A 25,783-nucleotide genomic window follows, 5' to 3' on the forward strand; every position below is an offset into this window, starting at 1 on the left:
AGAGAGGGAACACAAGCAGGGGGAGTGGGAGAAGCAGGCTTCCCTCGGAGCACGGAGCTCACCCAGGCGCCCCAAGCCTGTTGTTTTGAAGAGTGTTCTTTAATTCGGATTTGTGTTTATTTACCGTGATTAGATTTAGGACAAACATGTTTGAATACTGCATAGGTGATGGTGTGTCCTTTTCACTGCAAAATATTAGGGGGCACATGTTTGGATGTCAAGTTTCATCATTCGGTTAAGCTGGGTTGAAAATTTGGAAGCTTATTCTGCTGTTTGGGCAAGTTGGTTATTGAAAGGGTTTTCTCAGTTGTCAAATGAGGACAATAATAATCCTGGTTTCACAAGGTTGTTGAATTGATACATGTAAGGCACTTAGAACAGTGTCTGGCACATTGTAAGTATTTGATAAATTATGATCATCACTATGTTTGCGAAAATTTATAGAGGCCTTAATATGTAAGAGGCACTGAGTCGTAACTCAGTTCTTTACCTTTCCAGCTCCTGGGACAGGGTACGACATAGAGGAGACAGTCAATAAATATTTGTTGGCAAAATGACAGCTCTGAGATATATTGCTATCAATATCCAACCATTTTATAGATGAGGAAACAGGCTCAGAGCAGTGAAGTAATTTACCTAGGGTCATGTACGTTGCAGTAAGTGGCAAGAACCAGACTTGAACCTAAGCTTGTAGGGTCTGTAAAATGGGGGATAAGGAGGGGCACCTGGCTGGCTCGGCCAGTGGAGCATGTGACTCTTGATCTCGGGGCTTGCAAGTTCCAGCCCCGCGTTGGGTTTGGAGATTACTTAAAAGTAATAAAATCTTAGAGTGCCTGGGTGGTTCAGTCGGTTGAGCATCTGACTGTTGATATCCGCTCAGGTCATGATGTCAAGGTCATGAGATGGATCACCCCCCCCCCCCCTCGTTTCAGGCGTGGGGCATCCTTAGGATTCTCTCTCCCTCTGCCCCTCCCCACCTCCCGCGTGCACACTCTCTCTCTAAAACATAATAATAATTTTAAAAAATAACATCTTTTAAAAAATGGGGGGTAAGGAATCTGAATGTGTTTTGTTAACTCTCAAGGGCTGGGTAGATGTGAAGAGCTGAACTGGAGCGCCCCGCACAGTGCTTTGGCAAAAACATGTGGTAGGCACTCAATAGATGTCTGCTGAATGAATGTGAAAGCGAACGGGTCATCGAGGGAGAGATCATCTTGTTCTGGCTGGTGAGGGACCTGGAACCCATTCCTCCCCATACTGGCCTTCCCCAGTCACCAGAAGATTCCCCAGTTCCAGCAGGGTGTGGCTTCCGGAGACCCCGCCCCCAAACCACGCCCCTCCCTTCAACTGCGGCTCGCGGATGGCGAGGAATTTTGGCTCGCGGGCGAACCCGTAGCCGCAGTCTCCTCGGGCGTCCGCATCCAGGAAGCCGGGAAGCCTGGTGTCCAGGACCCCGCGCGGAGGTCCACGATGTCGGAGGGCGAAACTAGACAGAGCGAAGACTCCCCGCAGGCCGGCGCGGTGACAGTCAGCGACGTGCAGGAGCTCATACGGCGCAAGGAGGAGATCGAGGCGCAGATCAAAGCCAATTATGACGTGCTGGAGAGCGTGAGTGGGCTCGGGGCTCCCGGGCGGGCGTGGCGGGGAGCCCAGGCCCTCCTGACCTGGGAGGATTGGGAGGCCGGGGCGGTCTGCGTTTGAGCTCTTCGCAGTGGCGCTCTCCCTCCCCGGGAGGCCCAAAGCGCGGCAACTGCGGCCTCTGTCGGCAGCAAGCAGGAGGCAACTAAGAGCAATGGGTGTTGGTATACAGCAAGCGTTTATGGAGCCCTTACCGTGTGCCGGGCGCTGTTTTATTTTTTATTTTTATTTTTTTAAAGATTTTATTTATTTGACACACAGAGAGAGAGAGATCACAATAGGCAGACAGGCAGGCAGAGGGAGAGGGAGAAGCAGGCTCCCCGCTGATCACAGAGCCCGATGTGGGGCTCGATGCCAGGGCCCTGGGATCATGACCTGAGCCGAAGGCAGATGCTTAACCATCTGAGCCACCCAGGCGTCCCATGGGCGCTGTTTTAATTGCTTTACATTGGTTAGCTCATTTAACCCTCGCAGCAACCTTTTGAGGTGAGTTCTACTATTCCCCTCATTTTAGGGATGAGGAAACAGAGGCGTTACTTAAGCCTGCCTCAGGCCACAGAGCTAATAAATTTGCAGAGGCAGGGTGATAATCACCACCATCGTCAGTCCTTGTTGAACGTGTACCAGAAGATCTGTGCTTTGCTAACCCACTTCACGTCAGAACTTCTTAAACTTTCACGTGTTTGCCAAGCCCCTGGGGATCTGTTAAAATTCAGTTTCTGACGAGGATGGGGCGCGCAGGTGCAGATGCTGTATTTTTAGCAAATTCCCAGCGATGCTGATGCTACTGCTCGAAAGACCGAGCTTTGAGTGACAGGTAAGGCGCCTTATCATCCGGAACTGAGGCCCAGGGTGAGGCAAACCCTTGTCTAGGGTCATGTAGCTAGGAAGTGGCCTAGTTCCCAGGTCTGTCTGACTCCAAAGCTGGTAGTTTTTCTTATGACAATTGGTGTAAAATCACAAATCAATTTGCAGAGGAAGTATAAATTAAATAAAGCCTATGTAGGGTGGATGGAATGCATTTGAGGTGATGGGAGTAAAAGGGAAGCATCAAATGGAGGCCCGGGTACCATTTATTATATGCCTGAAGGGTGCTGGTTTATGTGTGTGTTACATCACGAAATCCACACAACCACCCTGTGAAGTTAGTATGTTACTCTGAGGCTCAGAAAGGGGAGGTCACTTGCTTAGAGTCACAAAATGAGATTCAGATCTCAGGCCTGTTGAATCCAGAACTTGTGTTTTCAAGCATTGTGCTAACAATTTCCCGAGCTTTATTTTATACCTCAAACAGGTATCCATAATACCTCCTGTACTGCTTTCCCTTGGTATTTTTCTTTATGTTGATGCACTTTTTTACTTAACTTATCTTAAATGGAAATTTTATAACTCTACAGCATATGAAAAAAACTGGGAATTTTTTCCCTTAAATATAAGATAAAAATGCATATCAAGGTGATGTAGTATGTTCATTCTTTTTTACTAGCTACCATTGCTGGCTGAAAGCTTTAAGCCTGAAGCCCTGCTCTGTGATTATTTTTTTAAAAAAGGGGGCAGAGCTAAAACTATAAATCTCTTAGAATAAAACATAGTAAATTTTTGTGACCTTGGATCAGGCAAAGCCTTCTTAGATGTGATGCCAAAATCACAAGCAATGAAAGAAAAAAGATAGATGAATCGGACTTCATCAGAACTTAAAATGTGTGTCTCAAAAGACACAGTCAAGAGAGGGAGAAGACAGTTCGCCAAATGGGAGAGGATATTTGCAGATACCTAACAAGGGGTGTAGAAAATACGAAGAACTCTTCCATCTCTATCCTAAAAAAGGCAAATAACTTGATTTAAAAAATTGGCCAAAGACCTTAACAGACGGCTCACCAAAGATCCATAGATGGCAAATAAGCTTATGGAAAGACACTCCAGGTCATATGTCATAAGAGAAATGCAAGTTAACAACCACGAAGTACTAGTACATAGGTGTCAGAATAGCCAGTGTTCACGATTCCAACTCCAGATGCTGCTGAGGATGTGGAGGAACTGATTCAGTGCTGGAGGGAATGCAAAAGTAGGGCAGTTTCTGACAAAGCCAAACACTCTCTTACCATACCATCCAGCAACTGGGTTCCATGGTATTTACCCAGAGGAGTTGAAAAATGTGTCCACACAAAAACCTTCATGACGTTCGTAGCAGCTTTTTTCACAGTTGCCAGAACTTGAAGCCACCAAGATGTCTTTGAGTCGGTGAATAGGTAAATAAATTGTGGTACCTCTAAACAATAGAATATTATTCAGTGCTAAAAATAAATGAGATGTCAACAGGGTTGGTTTCTTCTGGGGGCTCTGAGGGAGAGTCTGTTCCATGCCTCCGTCCTAGTTTCTGGTGGCTGCTGGCCATCCCTGGCTTGCAGTTGGTTAACTCCAGTCTCTGCCCCGGTCACTCCATCTTCTCTGTGTCCCGGATCTGCCTCTCTTCTCTGTAAGGATACCTGTCATTGGATTGAGAGTCCACCCTTAATCCAAGATGATCTCATCTCGAAAGCCTTAATTACATCTTCAAAGATCCTTTTTTTTCCAAACAAGGCACATTGATAGGTTCTGGAGGGTTAGGACTTGGGACACATCTTTTGGGGGCCACTATTCACCTCACTGTGAATATGCCTAGCACTGTGCTAAGCACTCTACACAGGTCAACTCATTAATTCTCACGGCAGGTGCGAAGGGAGGCGAGTGCCAGTATTCCCATTTTATAATTGAGGAAGCTGAGGCTTGGAGAGGGGAAGGTCTTAACCAAGGGTACCCACGTTGTACACGGCAGAACTGAGATTCAAATCAGTCTAACCGACTGGAAACTCTCTGCCCTCCATTACATGACGCGTTTCATTGCTTTTGTGCACCCTGCTCTGACTTACATAGGAAAAGACTTTAAAATGTTAAATATATTGTTTTGAATAGGGAATACGCGTCCATGGTCAAAATTCAAAAAGTCTACAAAAGGATAGAAAATGAAAAGTCCCTCTTCCTTCCCTGTCCCCTAGGCCACCCAATTCCTTTCCCCAGAGGCGATTGATATCAGTGAGTCCTTAAAGGGATGAAAACCTCTTTGAAATCCCTTTTAGATCCCTTTTTACTTTCCGAAAGAACCAAAATCCTGCCACAGCTGGATGCTCTTTGGGGTTTTCACTCCCCTCCAGCTTCCAAGGCCACCAGCCAGGTGTCAGCTGCTGTAGGAAGGAGGGTTTGGAGGAGTCCAGGAGGCTGGCCTTGGGGACGAAGCTCAAAAGAGTCTTTACTTTCTGCACTGTTCCAACTTCAAAAGAGGAGAACGGATTCATTCGTTACTTGTGTTATTAAAAGTCAATAAAAAAAAATAGTGCCCCCTTCCGAGGGTGGTTGTGGGAGCATTTGGGGAAAGTATGTGGCCCATGCTGTGTGATTGGTATGTGGCAGCTTTGATTTCTGTTGCCTTGATGATGGCTGCAAAGGGAAAAAGGTCTTGAGGACTTCATACCTGTGAAGTCTTAAGCATGTTTCTTCCTTCCAGCAAAAAGGCGTGGGGATGAACGAGCCGCTGGTGGACTGCGAGGGCTACCCCCGGTCAGACGTGGACCTGTACCAAGTTCGAACCGCAAGGCACAACATCGTCTGTGAGTGGTGTGCGCGTGCGCAGCCGATCCCCCAGCTTGCAGCGAGGGAGGCTGAGGCCCATGTGTGAAATCTCACTATTCTCTGCTTTCCTCTCTTCCACCTTGATGGGATTAGCTCACTCTCCTCTTCCAGGGACTGAGAACTGAGGAAATGGGGTGGCCTCTAGGGTTCGAAATTTATGGTTTCATTGTTCATTTTGTTTTTAAGGACTTGGCTTCACTGTGGAAACTTCTCCTAAATGACGCTAGAAACCCAGGTCACAAATCGCTTACAATCCTAATCAGATCAGTTATGTGTTAGGAAGTACGTTCACCTGGTAAGGATAGTGACCTGACTGCGGCCACTCACGCAGGAGTGTTCCGCCCCTCAGCACAGCCATGTGGAGGTCACCAGTGTGGGGCCGGCCGTCAGATCCCGGGCTCGGCCATCCTTAGGACATGTCATCCATCTTTAGGGTCACCATGTCCATGTGCCAGCCAGGAAGGAAGGGGAGGAAGACGGTGGGAAGGGCAGCAGGTCCTTTGCCAGCCAGTACCCTCCCTTTAAGGATCCGTCCTGCACGTCCCACCTCCACCTTGTTGCATTGATTTCTGCTTTCCCCTCCTCGGCCCCTCTGCCTGCAAGACACGTTGGGCAATGTACCCTGTGGTGGGCATGTCACTGTCCTAAATAAAGTCATTTATTTGTTTATAGTTGAGGAACAAGTTGAGAGTAGCAATTGGGGAGTATCTTAGTTTTCTGTTTCTGCTGTAACAAATACCCACAGACTTAGTGACTGCAAATGTCCCAGATTTATTGTCTTAAAATAATCAGGTACCCACGTCAGTGTTGCTGGGCTAAGATCAAAGTGTTGGCAGGGCCGTGTTCCTTCTGGAGGCTCTAGGGAAGAGCCCGTTTCTTTATCTTTTCCCAGCTTCTGGAGGTGCCTGTGTCCCGTGGCTCAGAGCCCCTCCCGTCCCCAAAGCCATCACCTGCACCTCCCAACCTCTGGTCCAGCCATCCCACCTCTTTCACTCTCTGCCTCCCGCTTTCACTTATGAAGACCCTTGTGATCACGCTGGGCCCCCCATCTGGGTAATCCAGGATGATCTCCCCACACAGTATCCTGAACTTAACCACATCTGTAAAGCCCCCTTTGCTTTGGAAAGTCACGTACGGGCAGGTTCTGGGGACTAGCATGAGAACACGTTTGGGGCCGTTATTCACCCCTGCCACAGATGGGCAACTGGCAGCCTTTCCCCACAAAATCCTATTAGAGGGGAATTTATCGTGCACATTTTTCACTTAATGACCTCTGGTTTATGGGTCTGAATCTTGATTCCATCCCCAGCCTGTTTTGGTATAAGACTGAGCTTCTCACTGGAGGCACAAGTAACCACAGGCGTGAGATACCTCTTGAGCTGCCAGGCGTCCCTCAAAGCTGCCATATAATCATAGAACAGCATCTTCGAGTATCACTTTTCCTTGTAGGTTTTGGGAAAAGAAGCATACCGTTTTTGTATTGAGACAAGTGGAAGATACAGAGTAGGGAAAAACGATGTTAAGACTGGAGGGAAATTTGGGGCTTTTGGCTAAACCCTCAGACTCCCGAGGGATGTGGCCTGCTTTCCTTGGCATTTCGGATACTGAGGGAAATTGGAGAAGCAGAGCGTACCGTGTGAGAGAGGGCACTGACTTATTTTTTTCCAGATGGTTACCCTGATGTTCCAACACCATTTATTAAATAGCCTATTCTTTCTCCATTAATTTGAAATGCTGCAGTATGACATAGGAAATTTTCAGACGTATTTAGGTATCTTAAGTTTTTTTTGCATTGTTCTGTTGATATATCTCTTTGCTGATATCTCACTTTAAAAAAAAATTTTTTTTAAGATTTTATTTATTTATTAGAGAGAGAGGGAGAACACAAGCAGGGAGAGGAGTAGAGGGAGAGGGAGAAGCAGGCTCCCCGTTGAGCAGGGAGACCAATGCAGGGCTCAATCCCAGGACCCCAGGATCATGACCTGAGCCTAAGGCAGATGCTTAGCTGACTGAGCCACCCAGGCGTCCCTGTCTTTTTTTTTTTTTAAGTTTATTTATTTATTTTTTTAGTAATCTGTACATCCAGTGTAGAGCTTTAACTCACAACCCTGAGATCAAGAGTTGCATTCTCTTCTGACTGAGCCAGCCAGTTGCCCCAATACCACACTATCTTAATGACTTTATTATATTTAAGAATTTGGTTGAACAATTCTTTTTTTTTTTTTTAAGATTTTATCTATTTATTTGAGAGAGAGTGTGAGCAAGAGAGAGAGCATGAGCAGGGGGAGGGGCAGAAGGAGAGGGAGAAGCAGAATCCCCGCTGAGCAGGGAGAGCCACACAAGATTCGATCCCAGGGCCCTGGGATCATGACCTGAACCGAAGGCAGACGCTTAACTGACTGAGCCACCCAGGCATCTGTGAGCAATTCTTATTGATCTTCTTTTGAAAGACTATTCTCAGAAGTTTTTTTTTTTTTTTAAGTAAAATCTACACTCAGCGTGGGGCTTGAACTCACTACCCCAGAGATCAAGAGTTGCATGCTTTTCCAACTGGGGAGCCAGCCAGGCACCCCAGTTCTCCACATTTTGAATTAGCCATCAGTACTGAAAAAGAGGATTTTACCCCCAAATTTCTAATCTCTAGCTTATCTGCTATTATTTCTCCCAGACCGAACATCACCGGCCATGTGTTAGTGGACTTAGGCATCATTTTTCCTTCCAGGGGCATTAGGAGAAAAGTGAAGTCCTTACACCCAGCTCACGGCACTCATTTGCATGGTCACCACACGTGCCCCGTGTATGCATTTGAGGCTGTGGATTCAGCGGGGCGATTTCTTGCTCCTCCTCACCTTTCAAGTCTCTGTTGAAACAGCGCTGCCTTTGGGAAGGCTTCCCTGATCTCCTAGACTGGCAAGGTCGGGTCCTGGCTGGCTTGCCCTCAGCAGCAGTCATCAGATGTTACAGTAATGACTTGTTCCTGAGCAGCTTTCCTTGCTGGACTGTGAGCGTCATGATGGTGGCCCCCTGTTGGCCACAGGTTTGTCCTCAGCCTCTAGTCCAGTGTCTGGCCGGGAATAAGTGCTTGGTAACTATTCAGTGAGTGGATGTGGGAGTCTGGTGTCCTCAGCCGTTCTCCTCGTCCGCTGATGTGGCGTTCTCCTCCCAGGCTTGCAGAATGATCACCAGGCCATCATGAAGCAGGTGGAAACGGCCCTGCACCAGCTGCACGCTCGAGACAAGGAGAAGCAGGCCCGGGACATGGCTGAGGCCCACAGAGAGGCCATGAGCCACAACCAGGGCCAGAGGGAGGGCCTCAGCCCCCCTCAGGCCTTCGCCAAAGTGAACAGCATCAGCCCTGGCTCCCCTGCCAGTATTGCAGTAAGCCAATACCCCACCACCGAAATCCATCCCCAGAGGGTGCTGTGGGTCACGTAGCCTCGGGGTTGATGGGGGGGACCATCGGCAGACAGACCCATTGTCTCTCCATGCTGCAGCTGGACTCCACCCACTTACTTAGCAAGCACTGACTGAGTCCTGGGGGCCCAGCCCTGTGCTGGGGCCAGGGTTTTGGAGAGGAGTCAGCCCCTGCTGCTCACTAACCTGATCAGGGAGGGGCCTGAGACACAAGGTAGAAAGTGATAAATATTCCGAGAGAGGGAAAGAGGATCTCTCGGGCTTATTTCAGCCGGGCACTAAGTAGTAGACATGAGAGGGACAACAGTAGCTGCCATTTACTGAGTCCTTGATTTGCACCAGCTGTCTGCCAAGCGAGTTCTAGATCTTACCTGGCATATTCTTAAAAGTTTAAAATGGCTTTATTGAGGAACTGTTCACACACCATAAAATTTTACCCATTTGAAGTATACAAGTCCGTGGCTTTTAATGTATTCACAGAGCTGTGCATCCATCACTGCAAGCAGTTTTAGAACACTCTCATTATTCTGAAAAGAAACCCTATACTGATTAGCCATCAGCCCCCAATCCCATCCCCCCCCAGCCCCTTGCAACCACCAGTCTGCTTTCCGTCTATGAATTTGCCTATTTTGGATGTTTCATATAAATGGAATTATATATGACCCTTTATGACCGGCTTTTCCCACTTAGTATCATGTGTTCACGGTTCATCTGTGATAGAACATGTATCTCTATTTGTTTCCTTTTTTATGGCCGGGTAATATTCTGTTGTGTGGATATGTCCCATCGATTTTATCCATTCATCAGTTCATGAACATTTGGTGTCTGTCTTTTGGCTGTTATGAATAATGTGACTCTGAACATCATGTTCAAGTTTTTATGTGGCTATGTAGTTAGCATTTAATCCCACAGCCACCTTCTGGGGTAGGCACTGATCTTAACCCCATTTTACCCACGAACAAAGACTCTAAGACCTGAAGTAACTGGTGCCAAGACACATAGCTCCTCAGCTATGGAACTGGGTCCTAAACCCAGGTCCTGCCAGAAGTCTCTAATGATCACAAGATGGTAAGTTACACATGAGCTTCGTTTTACTCGCTACTCTATGCACAGCATCTAGCACAGGGCTGTAGTTGGCCCACGACAAATATTTGTGGAAGGAATGAATGAATCGTGATCTGTGTTCTTAGAATGAAAGGATCACACTAGTCCTCGGTCAGCCTTGTGCCTGTGGCTGTTTGTCTGGGGACCTCTAGGGCAAACCTGCCTAAATTCTGACTCCTGAACAAAATAGGCCCAGATTGGCCTGCCTCTTCTCGCCCCTGACCCCAGAAGATAGCATTTGGCTTTTCCCCCACATTCTTTACAGCCTGTACCGCCACCAGCTTTTATCAGACATTGGGCCGATCTGGCCCCCTTTTACTAGATCTGTCCTAGAAGGAATCCCCAGGAGGAGGTGGCCCAATTACCCACCGCCGCCGCCCTCCATGTGAGGTAGCTAAATCCCTGAGCTCTTTGCTTTGTGCCTGCCACTCTTCCCCGCAGAAAACAAGCTCTTGGCCTGGACGTTAAATTGGGCATGGAAGGGTAAAGAACACCAGAAGCACATTTAACCTCTACCCTGGTTTTCTATTTTCTCTTCTCTCTTTAGGGTCTGCAAGTGGATGACGAGATTGTGGAGTTTGGTTCTGTGAACACCCAGAACTTCCAGTCTCTGCATAACATTGGCAGTGTGGTGCAGCACAGTGAGGGGGTGAGTTGGAGGTCACATCTGGTCAGTAACCCTAGAATTGCCCGGGGCCAGGAATTGTCACTGGGGTCTTTGCTGCCTTCACAGAGCTGTTGCTCAGGCACAGGGCCTTTGCACTTGCTGTTCTCTCTGCCTGGAAAGCTTTTTCTCCCTTATGTCCGTCCCTTATCTTGTACAAATGACACCTGGGTGGGGCCTTTGCAGCCGCCCTATATAACTATATAAATACTCCTTCCCTGCTTTCATTCAACAGTATTTCTTGAAGATCTTTGCATTTTCACATACCTTGCTCTTTTGTACTGCTGCATAGCATTCCATTGTAGGAACAGACCCCAGTTTGTCCATCCCCTGCCTTATCAGGGGACGTTTTGGTTATTTTTGGTTTTATACTAGCATGAACAGTCATATATTCTTGTTCGGGTGCTACTTCTTGATGTAAATACCAGAAAATAGAATTACAGGCTCTCAGTGGATTATACACACTTATGGTAGGTAATCCAAAACAGTGTCACTAATTTATACCCCGGCCAACAGTATGTGAGTGTATCATATCATCCATAGTACTCTGTATTGCTGATCTTTTAACATTTTTGCTAAAACAGCATCTTATTTTAATTTGTATTTTCCTGATTACCAGTGAGGTTGAGTATCTTTATTTTATATGTGCATTAATGTTCATATTTTCATTTCTGTGGATTGTCTGTTTATATTTTTTCCCATTGGGTTGTCTTTTAAAAAAAATTGATTTATAGGAATTTTTTTAACATACTCCAGATACGAAACCTTTGCCTGTTTTCATGCTATATATGTTTCTCCTGATTCGCTCCTTGTCTTTTTTTTTTTTTTAAGATTTTATTTATTTATTTGACAGAGTGAGTGAGAGAGCACAAGCAGGGGGAACAGTAGAGGGAGAGGGAGAAGCAGGCTCCCCGCCAAGCAGGGAGCCTGATGCGGGGCTCGATCCCAGGACCCTGGGATCATGACCTGAGCCGAAGGCAGACGCTTAACCATCTGAGCCACCCAGGCGCCCTTGCTCCTTGTCTTTTAACTTAGTTTATGGTGACTAATTACTTGGAAGTTTTTTTTTTTTAAGTTACTTAGATAACCATTTTGTTAAATTTGTTAATATTACAAGGTCTTCCCTGCCAAAACCATACCTGAGAATTTAAGGAAATACGGGACAGTACATGGTAGCAAAGCACAATTCAAGCAGGAATACGTTAGAACTGCTTCATGCGCAGATTGACAGTTTCAGTCCTTGAAAATATAATAAGGGTTGGGATTCGAAATTGGCTGCAGTCTTCCAGTTTCTGGAATAGTACTCCTTTAAATAGCATTTCCACCTGATCACCTCAGCTCATGGCTCAGTAATGTAACTTTAACAAAAGTTATCTTGGCAAAGATCCACACTTTGCAGGAGAAATGTGGGACTCGAAGTCTACAGAAATTATCTATGAAAGTTTTTCATTCCCAGATGAAATGTTCGGTTTAACCCACAGTTTTTGGTTTGTCTTGTGCCCACTCAGCTGCTTGGCTGTGCTGCTCATCCACGTGTAACTCGTCGGAAGGCAGGCATTGGGCCGAAATACAGTCGGTTGGTGTCTGTGCCCCAGCCAGAGGTCAGGCCTTCATTTCTTCACCGACACCTCCAGCAAATCTGTACTTGCATGGAAGTTCAAAATTCTGATTTTGACAAATTCATCAGTTTCTTGCTTTATGGCTTTTGCATTTTGTGTCTGCTTAAGGAAGTTCTTCTCATACTTTTATTGATTTGTTTTTAGTTTTTCTTTAATTCATCTGGAATTGATCTATTATTATTATTTATTATTATTTATTTATTTTGAGAGAGAGAGAGAGGCAGGAGGAGGGGCAGAGGGAGAGAGAGAATCTTTGGCAGGCTCCACGCCCAGCGTGGAGCCCAACACAGGGCTCAGTCTCATAACCCTGAGATCATAACTTGAGCCAAAATCAAGAGTCAGCTGCTTAACCGACTGAGCCAGCCAGGTGCCCCAATCTTCTATTATTTTTTTAAAATGGTTTTGAGGCATAATTCACATACCATACAGTTCCCCCATTTAAAGTGCATAACTCAGGGCACCTGGCTGGCTCAGTCGGTGAGCATGTGACTTTTGATCTTGGGGTTGTGAATTTGAGCTCCTTGTTGGGTGTAGAGATTACTTAAAAAAATAAAATCTTTTAAAAAAAACCCTGCAGGGGCACCTGGGTGGCTCAGTCGTTAAGCATCTGCCTCCGGCTCAGGTCATGATCTCAGGGTCCTGGGATCGAGCCCCGCATTGGGCTCCCTGCTTGGTGGGAAGCCTGCTTCTCCCTCTCCCACTCCCCCTGCTTGTGTTCCTGCTCTCACTGTGTCTCTCTCTGTCAAATAAATAAATAAAATCTTAAAAAAAAAAAAACAAAAAACCCTGCATAGCTCAGTGGTTTTTAGTATATTCATAGAACTGTGCATCCATCACCACAATCAATTTTATTTTATTTTATTTTTTAAAGATTTTATTTATTTATTTGAGAGAGAGAGAGAGAATGAGAGAGAGCGAGCACATGAGAGGGGAGAGGGTCAGAGGGAGAAGCAGGCTCCCCGCCGAGCAGGGAGCCCGATGCGGGACTCGATCCCGGGACTCCGGGATCATGACCTGAGCCGAAGGCAGTCGCTCAACCAACTGAGCCACCCAGGCGCCCACCACAATCAATTTTAGAACATTTTCACACCTCGAAAATCAACTCCATACCCATTAGCGGTCACTCCCCCTTCCCCCTACCCACCAATCCTTAAAGCACTAAACTTTTGTCTCTATGGATCTGCTTATTCTGGACATTTCATATAAATGGGATCGTATAATACGTGATATTTTGTGATTAACTTCCTTTTTTTAGCATCACGTTTTCAAGGTTCATCCATGTTGTAGCAGGTTTCAGTACTTCATTCCTTTCTGTGGCTGAGTCCTATCCTACTGTATGGATATACATTACTTACCCATTTTATTTATCTGTTCGTCAGTTGATGAGTATTGGGTTTGGTTCCACTTCTTGGTTATTGTGAATAATACTTCTGTGAACATTCATGTGTAAGATATTGTGTGGACATTTGTTGTATATACAACAATTTAGTATATACCTCATCTGATACTCATTTTGTGAATGGTGTGAGGTGAGGTACCAAACTCTTTTTTCCCCAGATGGACAGTAGTTGTCCCTGTACCATTAGTGAATAGTTAATACTTTACCCACTCATTTCTGTTGCCACCTGTTATATGTCAAATTCCTGTAAGTGGGATTCTTATTCTTTATTATCCATTGGTCTGTTTGTTCTGAACCTTTCTGGGGTTCCCCGGAACAAATCCCTTTGTTCTTTATCAGCTTCTTCTTCTTTTTTAAGATTTTACTTATTTATTTGAGAGAGAGAGAGAGCATGAGTGGGGGAGGGGACAGAGGGAGAGGGAGAAGCAGGCTCCCTGCTGAGTGTGGAGCCTGATGCAGGGCTTGACCCAGGACCCTGAGATCATGACCTGAGCTGAAGGCAGACGCTTAACCAACTGAGCCACCCAGGTGCCCCATCAGCTTCTTTTTAACCTGTTGTCATAAAGGGTGTATTAGTTGTTTATTGTTGAGTAAAAAAGTCATTGTAAACTTAGCAGCTTAAATTTATTATCTCTCACAGTTTCTGAGGGTTGGACATCCAGGAGTGTTTTAGCTGGGTGTTTCTGGCTTACCGTCTCATGAGGTTGTAGTCAAGATGTTGGCAGCAGCTGCAGTCATCTGAAGGCTCGACTGAGGTTAGAATGTCTGTTTCCGAGATGCCTCACTCACATGGCTGATGGCACATCAGTTCCTCGTCGCTCTGGCCTCTCCATAGTGCTGCTGGGCGTGTCCTCACAACATGGCGGCCGCTTCCCCCAGAGTGAGCCGTCCAAGCGAGAGCAGAGAGGAGGCTGCGGAGTTGCCTTTGACCCAGTCTCTGAAGACGCACATTTTCACTTCCACATCATTCTGTTCATTAGAAGGGACTCACCAAGTCCAGCCCACACTCAAAGTAGGGGAATTAGCCTTTACCTCTTGAAGGAATATCAAAGAATTTATGGGCATTTTCTAGAACCCACCACACAGGGTTTCTGATTTCTCTACTTGCTTAGTTACCACTTGTCCAGTTTCTGTTGGCTTTTCATTTTGGTGCCTTCTCTCATCTTTGCAGTCTCCTTCCATGTGATTTATTTGTCTTGTGGTGGTGTTCCTTTGTTACCCCTTGGCTGTCCTGTCATGATGTTAGTGAGGGTTCTAGATGTCGGTTTGTTCTGTTATGTTTACCCAGAGTCTCTCTTACTTTTTCACTCCTTTTCCCCAGGCTTTCCTAGTGTTACGGTTTTCTCACGTGTCTTGCTTACTGCACACACTTCTAAACTTTGCAGTTGCCTGGGCTCATTGTTACTGGTTTATTTTGTAAATATGTCTCTTGTTCTGGAAGAGGTAATACATACACATGTTTAAGACCAAATCAAAGAACATGTAATGAAAAATCTCTCTCTCCTCCAGAGGTAGCCACTTTGCAGCTGTGTGTCCTTCTGGGGTCGGTCTGTTCATATACCAGCATATGGAGCTATTGGCTATTTTTATTAAGGGGTGATTTACCTATAGCAAAATTCACCCTTTATAGTGTACGGTCCTGGGAATTTTGACACATGTACATAGTCTGGTAACTGCCACTGTAATGAAGATCCAGAGCAATTCTGTCATCCTCCCCAAATGGCCTCATATCCTTTTGTGGTTAACCCCTCCCCCAGCCCTCACCCCACACAACCACCAATCTGTGCTCCATCCCTACAGTTTTACCTTTTCAAGAATGTCCTATAAATGGAACTGCACAGTATGGATGGCCTTTTAAATCTGGCTTCTTGCACTTTGCATTGTGCATCTGAGATTCTTCCACATTGTTGTGTGTGTCTGTTGTCTGCTCCTTTTTACTGCTCAGTAGCGCTCCACTGCGTAGATGAATGCCAGATGGTTTACCCATTTACCAGTGAGGGACATTTAGGTTGTTTCCAGTTTTTGGTGATTAGCGATAACAGCTACTGATTTTTAGTCTGTCTTTTCTAGTTAAATATATTCTTTTTTTTTTTTTTAAAGATTTTATTTATTTATTCATGAGAGACAGAGAGAGAGAGAGAGAGAGGCAGAGGGAGAAGCAGGCTCCCAAGGAGCAGGGAGCCCGATGTGGGACTTGATCCCAGGACGCTGGGATCATGACCTGAGCCGAAGGCAGATGCTTAACCATCTGAGCCACCCAGGCGCCCCTAGTTAAATATATTCTTAAGCTCTTCATAGATCTGTGAATCCTTTTTTTCTTATTGAGGTATAATCGACATATAACATTATGTTAGTTACGAGTGTACAGTGTAATGATTCAGTATTTTTATACATTACAAAATGATCATCACGATAAGTCTAGTTAATAGCCATCACCGTGGTTACAGTTTTTTTTCTTGTGATGAGAACTTTTAAGGTTTACTCTCTTAGCAACTTTCAAATAGGCAATACAACATTATTATGAACTATCACGCACAGCATGGTGACTATAGTTAATAACACTATGAATCCTTTTTTACAAAAGTAGTTATTGAACATTTTTAAGCAACAGCACCTTTTCTCAAATGAAATTTCTTGGGGAATTCCAATATATCAAACAGATAAAAGCTGAGCTGCTGGGGTGGGGAGTCCTCACCCCCTCAGGGCCCTGGATCCTCGTGGAACCAGAGTGCAACTTGAGAATCAAGGGTCAGCTTTGTGACTTTAGAAAAATGATACAGGGGCACCTGGGTGGCTCAGTTGGTTAAGCGACTGCCTTCGGCTCAGGTAATGATCCTGGAGTCCCGGGATCGAGTCCCACATCGGGCTTCCTGCTCAGCAGGGAGTCTGCTTCTCCCTCTGACCCTCCTCCTTCTCATGCTCTCTGTCTCTCATTCTCTCTCTCACAAATAAACAAAATCTTAAAAAAAAAAAAAAAGAAAAATGATGCAAAAAACCCCACCACATTCTGTTGTTAGTTATTTAGGTAGTTTCCAATTTTATGGAAACCTGGAAATTAATACTCTTTTTTTTTTAAGATTTTTTTTTTTAAAGATTTTATTTATTTATTCATGACAGACAGAGAGAGAGAGAGAGAGGCAGAGGGAGAAGCAGGCTCCCAAGGAGCAGGGAGCCCGATGCGGGACTCGATCCCAGGACCCCGAGATCATGATCTGAGCTGTAGGCAGACGCTTAACCATCTGAGCCACCCAGGCGCCCTTTTTTTAAGATTTTATTTATTTATTTGACAGAGAGACAGAAAGGAAACACAAGCAGGAGGGTGGGAGAGGGAGAAGCAGGCTTCCCGCTGAGCAGGGAGCCTGATGCAGGGCTCCATCCCAGGACCCTGAGATCATGACGTGAGTCAAAGGCAGACGCTTAACAACTGAGCCACCCAGGCGCCCCTGGAAATTAATACTCTTGTAGACAAATCTCTCTTTCTTTTGGTGTCTTTCCAAAGCTCAGTTTCTGCATCAAATGCATGCATTTTCAAAGGAAAAAAGAAAATCTTAAATTAAAAAAGAGTTATCTTTATTTTTTTTTTTAAGTTTTTTTTTTTTTTTAAATCTCAGAGAGAGGAAGAGGGTCAGAGGGAGAAGCAGACCCCCCGCTGAGCAGGGGGCCCGATGCGGGACTCGATCCCGGGACTCCAGGATCATGACCTGAGCCGAAGGCAGTTGCTTAACCAACTGAGCCACCCAGGCGCCCAAAAAAGAGTTATCTTTATTATAAACAACGCATGTTGTATTGAGCTGTGGAAAGGAATGGAGTGCTGACGTGCTATAACGTGGATGAACCTTGAAAGGATTTGTGCTAAGTAAAAGAAGCCAGACACAAAGGGCTGCGTATTTTAGAATTCTGTTTATGTGAAGTGTCCGGAACAGGCAGCTCCGTGGAGACAGGAAGCATGTTGGTGGTCGGTCGCCCTGGGCTGAGTGGAGGCTGGATTGGGTCGACTGACTGCTAATGGTTGCAGGGGTCCTTTTGGGGGATGAAAATGTTCTTCAGTCAGGTAGTAGTCATGGTTGTACAAATGTCTGACTGTACTAAAACCCACTGAATTGTATACTTTAAAATGAGTTTATTGTATATGAATTATATCTCAAATAAATAAAAAGAATACATTTTTAGTGTAAAAGCATCAGGTAGGGCAAACGTTTTTGAAGAAAGAACAAAAGTCCTGGGTCTGTCCCTCCTAAGTCCCTTCCCTGCTCTGTTTGAGTGCTGGACTAGAGCGGGAACAACACAGATGAGCAGAAGGCCCTTGCCTCGGGAGCACTTTGGTGGAGAAGACAAACATTAGTCAAACGTAATTATACACTCTCATGAGTGTCATGAGGGAAAGTTCCAAAAGGCTAGGAGAGGAATGATGGGGTTAGGATAACCTTCCCGAGGACGTGACCTGTGAGCGTTAGAAGTTGATCAAGGTCTGGGGTTGCCTGGCTGGCTCAGTCGGTGGAGCATGCGACTCTTGATCTCGGGGTTGTGAGTTCAAGCCCCACGTTGAGTGTGGAGATTATTTAAAGAATATAAAATCTTAAAAAAAAGAAGTTGATCACGGCTGGAGACTGGCAGGGAGATGGCGAGAGGAGCCTTCCAGCAGGGTCATGTCCCTGAGGGCCAGAGAAGTCGGTTGGAGCCCAGAGCAAGGAGGAAGGGAGTAGGGAAGGATGAGGTGGAGCTGGGAAGTTGGCAGGGGCCAGACTTCATGAGGCCTTGTGGTCCTATCAAGGTTTCATTCTTTTTTCTTGAGGAGCAGTAGAGAGCCATGCACACTTCCAAACTGAGGGTAACATAATGTAAGCAGCTTTGTATCTTGGAAAGATTTCTCCAGATGCTAGGTAGAGAGCTGATTGGAAGGCTGACAGTTTTAGCAGCCTGGTCAAGGGGTGATGGTGACTTTGGTGAATGGGCTGGAGGTGGAAGGAAGTGGGTAAATTAGAGAGACCTTTAGAATGTAAGTATATGGGCTTTAATATGATGCCCAGCCCGTGTCAAGGATGACCTCTGCGTTTCTAGCTTGTCTAAACATCATATCTTGTCTAGATATCATTTCTAGAACCAGAAGCACATCAATGTATCTCACACATTTCCTAAGTGTGGATGAATATGTCTATAGTGATTGCTTTTTGAAAAAGAAGGCGGGGGTACCTGGGTGGCTCAGTCGTTAAGCGTCTGTCTTCGGCTCAGGTCATGATCCCAGGGTCCTGGGTTAGAACCCCACATCGGGCTCCCTGCTCGGCGGGAAGCCTGCTTCTCCCTCTCCCACTCCCCCTGCTTGTGTTCCCCTCTCTTGCTGTGTCTCTCTCTCTCTGTCAAATAAATAAATAAATAAATAAAATCTTAAAAAAAATCTGCCATAATTTTATTTATTTTTATTTTTTAAAAGATTTTATTTATTTATTTGACAGAGACACGGTGAGAGAGGGAACACAAGCAGGGGGAGTGGGAGAGGGAGAAGCAGCCTTCCCGCAGAGGAGGGAGCCCGACACGGGGCTTGATCCAGGACCCTGGGATCATGACCTGAGCCAAAGACAGATGCTTAACAACTGAGCCACCCAGGCACCCTGCCATAATTTTAAAAATTGTGGCAAAATAGGGGTGCCTGGATGGCTCAGATGGTTAAACGTCTGTCTTCGGCTCAGGTCATGATCCCAGGGTCCTGGGATCGAGCCCCGCGTCGGGCTCCCTGCTCAACGGGGAGTCTGCTTTTCCCTCTCCCTCTGCTCATGCTCACTCTCTCTCTCTCTGTATCTGTCTCAAATGAATAAATAAAATCTTTTTTAAAAAATTGTGACAAAATATACCTAACATAAAATGTAAACACTTTAACCATTTCCAAGAATGCAGTTCTCTGGCATTGTTCTGCAGCCATCTTCATCCATCCGTAGAACTTTTTCAGCTTTCCAAAATGAAACTCTGTACCTGTTAAACACTAACTTTCCATTCTCCTCTCCCCAAGCCTCTGGTGACCACTAACCTGCTTTCTGTCTCTGTGAATTTGCTCTCAGTGGAATTTGCACCTATCAGTGGAATCAGACACTATTTCTCCTTTTGTGGCTGGCGGATTTCACTTAGCATAATGTCTTCATGGTCCATTCACATTGTGCGTGTCCGAATTTCCTTCCTCTTTAAGGCTAAATAATATTCCATTGGGTGAATAGACCACGTTTTGTTTATCCGTTCGTCCATTGATGGACACTTCGTTGGCTTCCATCTTTTGACTGTTACGAATAATGCTGTTATGAACAGGGGTATACAAATACCTATTCGAGGCCCTGCTTTCAATTCTTGGGGTATATACCAAGAGGTTTAATTGCAGGATTATGTGGGGGCTTCTGGTAGTGCAGTCAGTTAGGCATCTGACTCTTGGTTTTGGCTCAGGTTTTGATCCTCGGGGTCATGAGATCAGGCCCCTCTTGGGGCTCCATGCGCAGAGCGGTGTCGGCTTGGGACTCCCTCTGCCCTTCCCCCTGCATGGTCTTTCTCTCTCAAATAAATAAATCTTTGAAAAAAAATTGCAGGATTATGTGGTAAATCTTTTATCAGTTTTTTGAGGAACAGCCATACTGTTTTCCACAATGGCTGGCCATTTTTCATGTCCCCCAGCAGTGCGCAAGGGTTCCAGTTTTTCCACATCCTCGCCAACTCTTGTCATTTCTGTTTTTGGATAGTAGCCGTCCTAGTGGATATGTAGTGATACCTCATTGTGGTTTTGATTTGTATTTCTTTAATGATTAGTGATGTGGAGCATCTTTTCATGTGCTTTTGGCCATTTGTTTCTCTTTTTTGGAGAAATGTCTACTTGTGTTTTTTGCTTATTTTTTAATTATTTTATTTGCTATTGTTGTGAGTTGCAGGAGTTCTTTACATATTCTGGATATTAATCCCTTATCAGATATATGATTTGCCAATATTTTCTCCCATTCTGTGAGTTACTTTTCACTCTGTTGATATACTCTGTTGATAGTGTCCTTTGATGCACAAAGTTCTAGATTTTGATGCACCTTATAATTTGTAAGTTGCCTTCATATGTATTCTATTTTAATTTTTTACATCAAAGTAATACATACACATGCTAAAAACAAATTAATGGTACAGAAAGATATAAAAGTAGAGGTGCCTGGGTGCTCAGTTGGTTAAGCATCTGCCTTCAGCTCAGGTCATGATCCCTGGGTCCTGGAATTGGACCTGGAGTCTGAGCAGGGGGTATGCTTCTCCCTTTCCCTCTGCCATTCCCCCTGCTTGTGCTCTCTCGCTTGCTGTCTCTCAAATAAATAAAATCTTTAAAGAAAAAAGAAAAAAAAAGAAAGATACAAAAGTAAATGTCATCTTCTTTCACTCTGAACTCCTAGTGCTTCTCTCTGCAAGTAACCATTGTTAACAGTTTTTTTTGTATATCTTCCAGAGAGTTTTGTATGCATGAAGCAATATATATATATGCCCTTTTATAAGGTATATTCAGGGGTGCCTCGCTGGCTCAGTTGGTAGAGCATTGAACTCTTAATCTCAGGGTTGAGAGTTCAAGCCCCACATTGCACATGGAGCCTACCTTAAAAAAGAATTTAAAAAATAAATAAAAAACAAACAAACAAAAACGTATATTCAGATGGGTTCATACTTTGTTTTGTTTTTACTAAAACTGCTTCATTCACTATGCTATATTTGAATAATACCTTATCGAGGGATATTTTGGGTATTTTCAGGTTTTGAATTTATAAACAGTCCTAGAAGGAACACTTTGTTCATATATCATCTTGTACTTCTGCAAAATGTATCTCATGTGTGCCTTTTTAAAGATTTTTTTTTTTTGGTGGAGAGACATGTTTGTCCAGGAATACGCTACCAATTTGTGGCCCGTCGGGTACCCCAAGAGTGTCACATCCCCCACACTCTTGACAACTGCAGGACTATGATTAATATAAGCATCCTTACCACTCTGATGTGCAGAAGTCAGTATCTCGGCATTTTAGTCTGAATCTCTTTGAATACTAAACAGGGTGACTATAAAATGAGCTTATTTTCCTTTCAGAAACCCCTGAATGTGACAGTGATCCGCAGAGGGGAGAAACACCAGCTTAGACTTGTCCCGACCCGCTGGGCAGGAAAAGGACTGCTGGGGTAAAGTATCATTTCTGCTCACTGACAACTCCCTGTCAGTTGTCACTTGAGTGTGTGTCAGCCCTAAAGCTCTGGGGAGGAGGTGGGGGGGGGCCACTGGGAAATGAGGGTGTTCCCCAGATCACCTGTAGAAACTCCTGATAAGCACCTGCAGCAGGAATGAGATTGCAGGTATGGAGGCAGAGGGAGCCCCGGTCACTCTGGTTCTTTCAATAACTGGGCATTTGCTTTAAAAGAATTAAAAGAATGCAGATGAAACACTGGTCTTCTGAATGGAGCCACCAAATTTATGTCGTTCCTTTTCTTTTTTTCTTCCAGCTGCAACATTATTCCTTTGCAAAGATGATTGTCCCTGGGGAACAGTAATAGGAAAACATCTTCCTTTGTCCTGGATGTGGGTCTGGTGGGAATTTCTTCCTTCTCCTCTGTCCCCGAAGCTTAAGGATCTGGAAGAGACTGGAAACCTGAACTTCTGGGTGAAGGAAATGCTGTGGCCTCCCAGTGTAATCTCTTGGGATTAAGGCATTGTTAACTTGGTGTGTGCTTGGCATCTTTTGCAAATTAGGCCATGGCCCTAAATGGGAGTCCTCTGGATTGTGGGCCAGTGGGCGGGAGTTATTCTGGTAGGTGCTGATAGGACTTTATTCTTTTAGGATTTCTTTCCCCAAATAAACACAGGTTTCAGTGCTGATATGACCATGTTATCACCCCAACTGGATTTCTTTTCTTTTTTTTTAAATTTTTTACTTAAATTAAATTTAGTTAACATGTAGTGCCAACTGAATTTCTTATGAACCTCTCAAACCAAAGCTCAGACAGGAATTAGAACATTCTTACAGAAAGTTGGACAGGGGTGCCTAGCTTGCTCAGTCAGTGGAGCATACAACTCTTGATTTCGAGTTGTAGGTTCAAGCCCCATGTTGGGTGTAGAGCTTATTAAAAAAAAAAAAAGTTGGACAGAACAAGCATCAAACTTTAGTGAATGGCGTTTGCACCATCTGCATTTGCATTGTGTCATTGCTGCTCTGGATACAGAAATTATATCCTCTGGGGCCACAACTGCTCCCTTGAAGAATAGGGAAAACCAGCAAGCTCCCTGGGTAGCTCACTGCAGTGTCCGCTTCCTCTTCTGTAAACCACTAGAGGGAAGCAAGCTCCGTTCGTTTCTGGAATAAAAAGCCTTGCAAATTACCTTCTAAATTGATTTTTTATAATTGAACCTCCTCATCATTCCCTCAGATCAACAGAAGTTTGTAAACTGCCAAGGTGTGCTTGATCGCTGATGGCAACCAGCAGTGTGTGCAGATCTGACTTCTTGAAAATGCTGATTCCTTCTTCCTTTTATTTTCTCTTTCACATGGCAACATGGGTTTCAGTGATTCTTAGTGACCCTGTGTTTTACTTTCTTCACCTTATCCCAGTGTTTATTTCCCCATTTCTTGCACACCGCTTTCTGTCTCAGAGGTGGTGTGGCCCATTCTGCTGAGGCATGCCTGGGTTCCTTGGGAATGGATTTGCTTGGGTTGGATACAGAAACCAGCTTACCCTGACAGGAGTCAGCACTGGGGCGTGCTTTTCCAGGCATGGATTCTCATGCTCAGCTGGAAAACCTTCCTGTTGAGTGTGTTCCCCAAAAGTTAAATCCACATGCACCCCCCCTTGTAGCCACAGACATGCCCTGCTTACCAGCATTTGCTGTTTAAATTGTGTGTGCTGATTCCAAGTGTTTTCCAATCTCTTTTTATAAGCCTTAGATTATAATAAACACAGCTTGTACCATCCAGTTTGTTCCTTTTTTTGAGATGTATGCTTATTAATCAACCGGCGTTGGGGCTTGGAGGGGGGGGGGCGGGAAGAATCATTGACATTCTTCTAAAATGAGAGCACCAGAGTTTTCCGCGTCAGTGCCTTTGGCTGGCTTCCTGCAGGTCTCCCTTTAGAAACCTCAGGATGGTGTGTGAGATTGTAGCTGAGAGTCATTTTGAAATGATCCTAATAGGTTGAACCAAGCTGGTTTTGCAGACACATTTTGTGATAAGAAGAGCAAGATCATGTAGCCTACAGAGTGTGTCATCCGAGCTAGCTAAAACACCGCGCCCAACATGGAGTGCCTTTGAGAAAGTGCTGCGTCTGAGAGACCGGCAAATTTAGTTTGCTTTTGGCAAAGAGAATTTTACCAAACAGCTCGTACTTCGCGTCGTCAGGCCTTCGCAAAGTCACAACTGCAGGTAGCCAGCGCTGCGGCTTCTCAGGCTTCGGCGGCGCCTTGGGAAGAAGTTGGGGGAGGGAGGCTAATTTGGCCGCGGGGGCCGCAGCCGCGCCTCTCCCCGGGGACCGCCAGGGGGCGTGCCGGCCCGCCCGCGGCAGAGCCTCGGGCACGTGACCACCGGCCTGCCCTCCCGCTTTACGGCCGGTCGCCGTGGCGGCGGTTACCTTGGGGACGGGGCTTGGGTGGCAACCGTAGCTATAGGGAGCGCGTGAAGGAGAAAGCGGCGGCCGCTGGAGGCTGCGGAGGTGACTGAGGGGTCCAGGCGGCGGGAGGGCCTGGCCTTTGAGGCCGTCGGAGGGCGCGCTCTGTGAGTCGGGGGCCGGGGCCCTGGCGTAAGAGGGCCTGGTGCCCCGCGGGGTGGGGGGCGCTCGCCCCACTTGGGCGGGGGTCCGGGGCGGCCTCAGAGAGACCTGAGCTGGAGGAAGGAGCCGCGCCTGGGCGTTGTGTCCCCACCCCCCCACAGCCCCCCCCCCACTTTCCTCCCTTCCCCTGGACCCCCCGCATCAAGATGCGCCCGCAAAGTTTGCAGTCCGAGCAGGCCCCGTGCTCGGGGCCCCGGGCTCGGAATCGTAGCAATGCTTTTCCAGCCGGAGGAACCGAGCGTTAGAGAGGTCTGCCTCTTCCCAGCGGTGTGATCTGATTAAGTCACTTCAACTCCCAGAGCCTCAAACTCAAGTTTGTCGGAAGAAATAAATGAGAGACTATGTTAGAAGGCTGTTAAACTTTGTAAACGATTGCTGCCTTTCTCAAGCCCTCTGCGGCAGCTGCGTTGAGCATTTTACGTGTCATCTCAACCCCAGAATTTAGGGTTCTCATTTTTATTCTGCCTGTGAGCGAATTTGGACTCTGAGGGGGTACAGTGACTTGCCCAAGGTCACAGAGCAAGTGGGTGGTGGAACCAGGATTCAGTGCTAGGAGAGGCCGACTGCAGAGCCCATGCTTTTAACCACTAAGCCACTGCTTCTGCCCTTATTTACATTATTAGTATTGTTGTTAATGCCTGGGTTGTCAGTTTGCTGCCTGTGGGAATATAAATATACATAAAGTGAGTTACAATGCTCTAAAGTTATTCCTAGAAAGATGAGAGGCCCCGGCATCAATATGCTTTAGATTTGGGACAGGCTTTCCCAGAAGTATGAGATTCCTTTCATTCCTGTGGAAAGGAACCAGAGCTGGTATTGCACACTTCATCGATAGGTTAGTGCACCAGGAAATTAAAATGGGAAACAGAGGGAACTACTGATTGTTATGGTCAAAATTTCTCTAAAGGAAACTCCACAAAGAAGAATGTCAGATGCAGGGGAGTCCCCACTAGAAGCAGCAGAAGAAGATGGAGAAACAGAAATGGAAGAAGAGTATAACCAATATTATAGAGAGGTGGAAAGTATGCAACAGGAATTAAAAGAAGATGACATATTAGTACGGAAAGAGCCTCAGCAGGAGGGGGAGCAAGAGGAGGAGGAAGAGGAAGGAGAGGAGGAAGGGAGAGAGGAAGAGGAAGAGAAGGAAGGAGTGGAGGAGAAAGGGGAGGAGGGGGAGGAAGGGGAAAAGGAGGTGGGGGACGAAGAAAGGGAGGAGGGGAGGAGGGGAGGGAAAAGGGAGGAGGGGGAGGAAAGGGAGGAAGAAGGGGAAGGGGGGGAGGAAGCGGAAGAATGGGAGGACGGGGAGGAAGGGGAAGCGGAGGAGGAGGACAGAGTGGAGGAAGAGGAGCCAGGGGAGGAGGGGGGAGGAGTAGAGGAGAAAGAGAAGAAAGGACAAGAGGGGGAGGAGGAGGAATGGGAGAAGGAGGAAGGAGTGGAAGAAAAAGAGGAGGAAGAAGAGGAGGAATGGGAAGAGGAAGACGAAGGGGA

The 25,783-nt window shown here is 45.9% G+C and overlaps 2 protein-coding genes across 3 annotated transcripts in view; both read left to right on the forward strand.

Moving 5' to 3' along the window:
* Nucleotides 1-1,330: 1,330 nt before the first annotated feature.
* PSMD9 (proteasome 26S subunit, non-ATPase 9) lies at nucleotides 1,331-23,441 on the forward strand. Of its 2 annotated transcripts, XM_021698539.1 has the most exons (6): nucleotides 1,331-1,608; nucleotides 5,180-5,282; nucleotides 8,471-8,682; nucleotides 10,370-10,471; nucleotides 21,576-21,664; nucleotides 21,983-23,441. In XM_021698539.1, the coding sequence occupies exons 1-6, from the start codon at nucleotides 1,471-1,473 to the stop codon at nucleotides 22,008-22,010; spliced, it is 672 nt and encodes a 223-aa protein (XP_021554214.1). In that variant the 5' UTR covers nucleotides 1,331-1,470; the 3' UTR covers nucleotides 22,011-23,441. The 2 variants fall into 2 exon arrangements, with proteins under 2 accessions (XP_021554214.1, XP_044776949.1); XM_044921014.1 differs by lacking the exons at nucleotides 5,180-5,282; nucleotides 8,471-8,682.
* A 1,779-nt stretch (nucleotides 23,442-25,220) lies between these two features.
* The window catches only part of CFAP251 (cilia and flagella associated protein 251), a 65,514-nt gene continuing 64,951 nt past the window's right edge, over nucleotides 25,221-25,783 (forward strand). The window contains exon 1 of the mRNA XM_021698569.1: nucleotides 25,221-25,487. Within this exon, the coding sequence (XP_021554244.1) occupies nucleotides 25,221-25,487 (267 nt within the window). The remainder of the gene's footprint in view (nucleotides 25,488-25,783) is intronic.

This window comes from Neomonachus schauinslandi, chromosome 14, assembly GCF_002201575.2.
Source record: "Neomonachus schauinslandi chromosome 14, ASM220157v2, whole genome shotgun sequence".
Lineage (NCBI taxonomy): Eukaryota > Metazoa > Chordata > Mammalia > Carnivora > Phocidae > Neomonachus > Neomonachus schauinslandi.

Bases quoted from the DNA above. Each gene is read 5' to 3' on its own strand.
- PSMD9 (XM_021698539.1), top strand. From the start codon at position 1,471: ATGTCGGAGGGCGAAACTAGACAGAGCGAAGACTCCCCGCAGGCCGGC. The intron at 1,609-5,179 runs GTGAGTGGGCTC...TCTTCCTTCCAG, and splicing joins ATTATGACGTGCTGGAGAGC to CAAAAAGGCGTGGGGATGAA. The intron at 21,665-21,982 runs GTAAAGTATCAT...TTTTTCTTCCAG, and splicing joins GCAGGAAAAGGACTGCTGGG to CTGCAACATTATTCCTTTGC.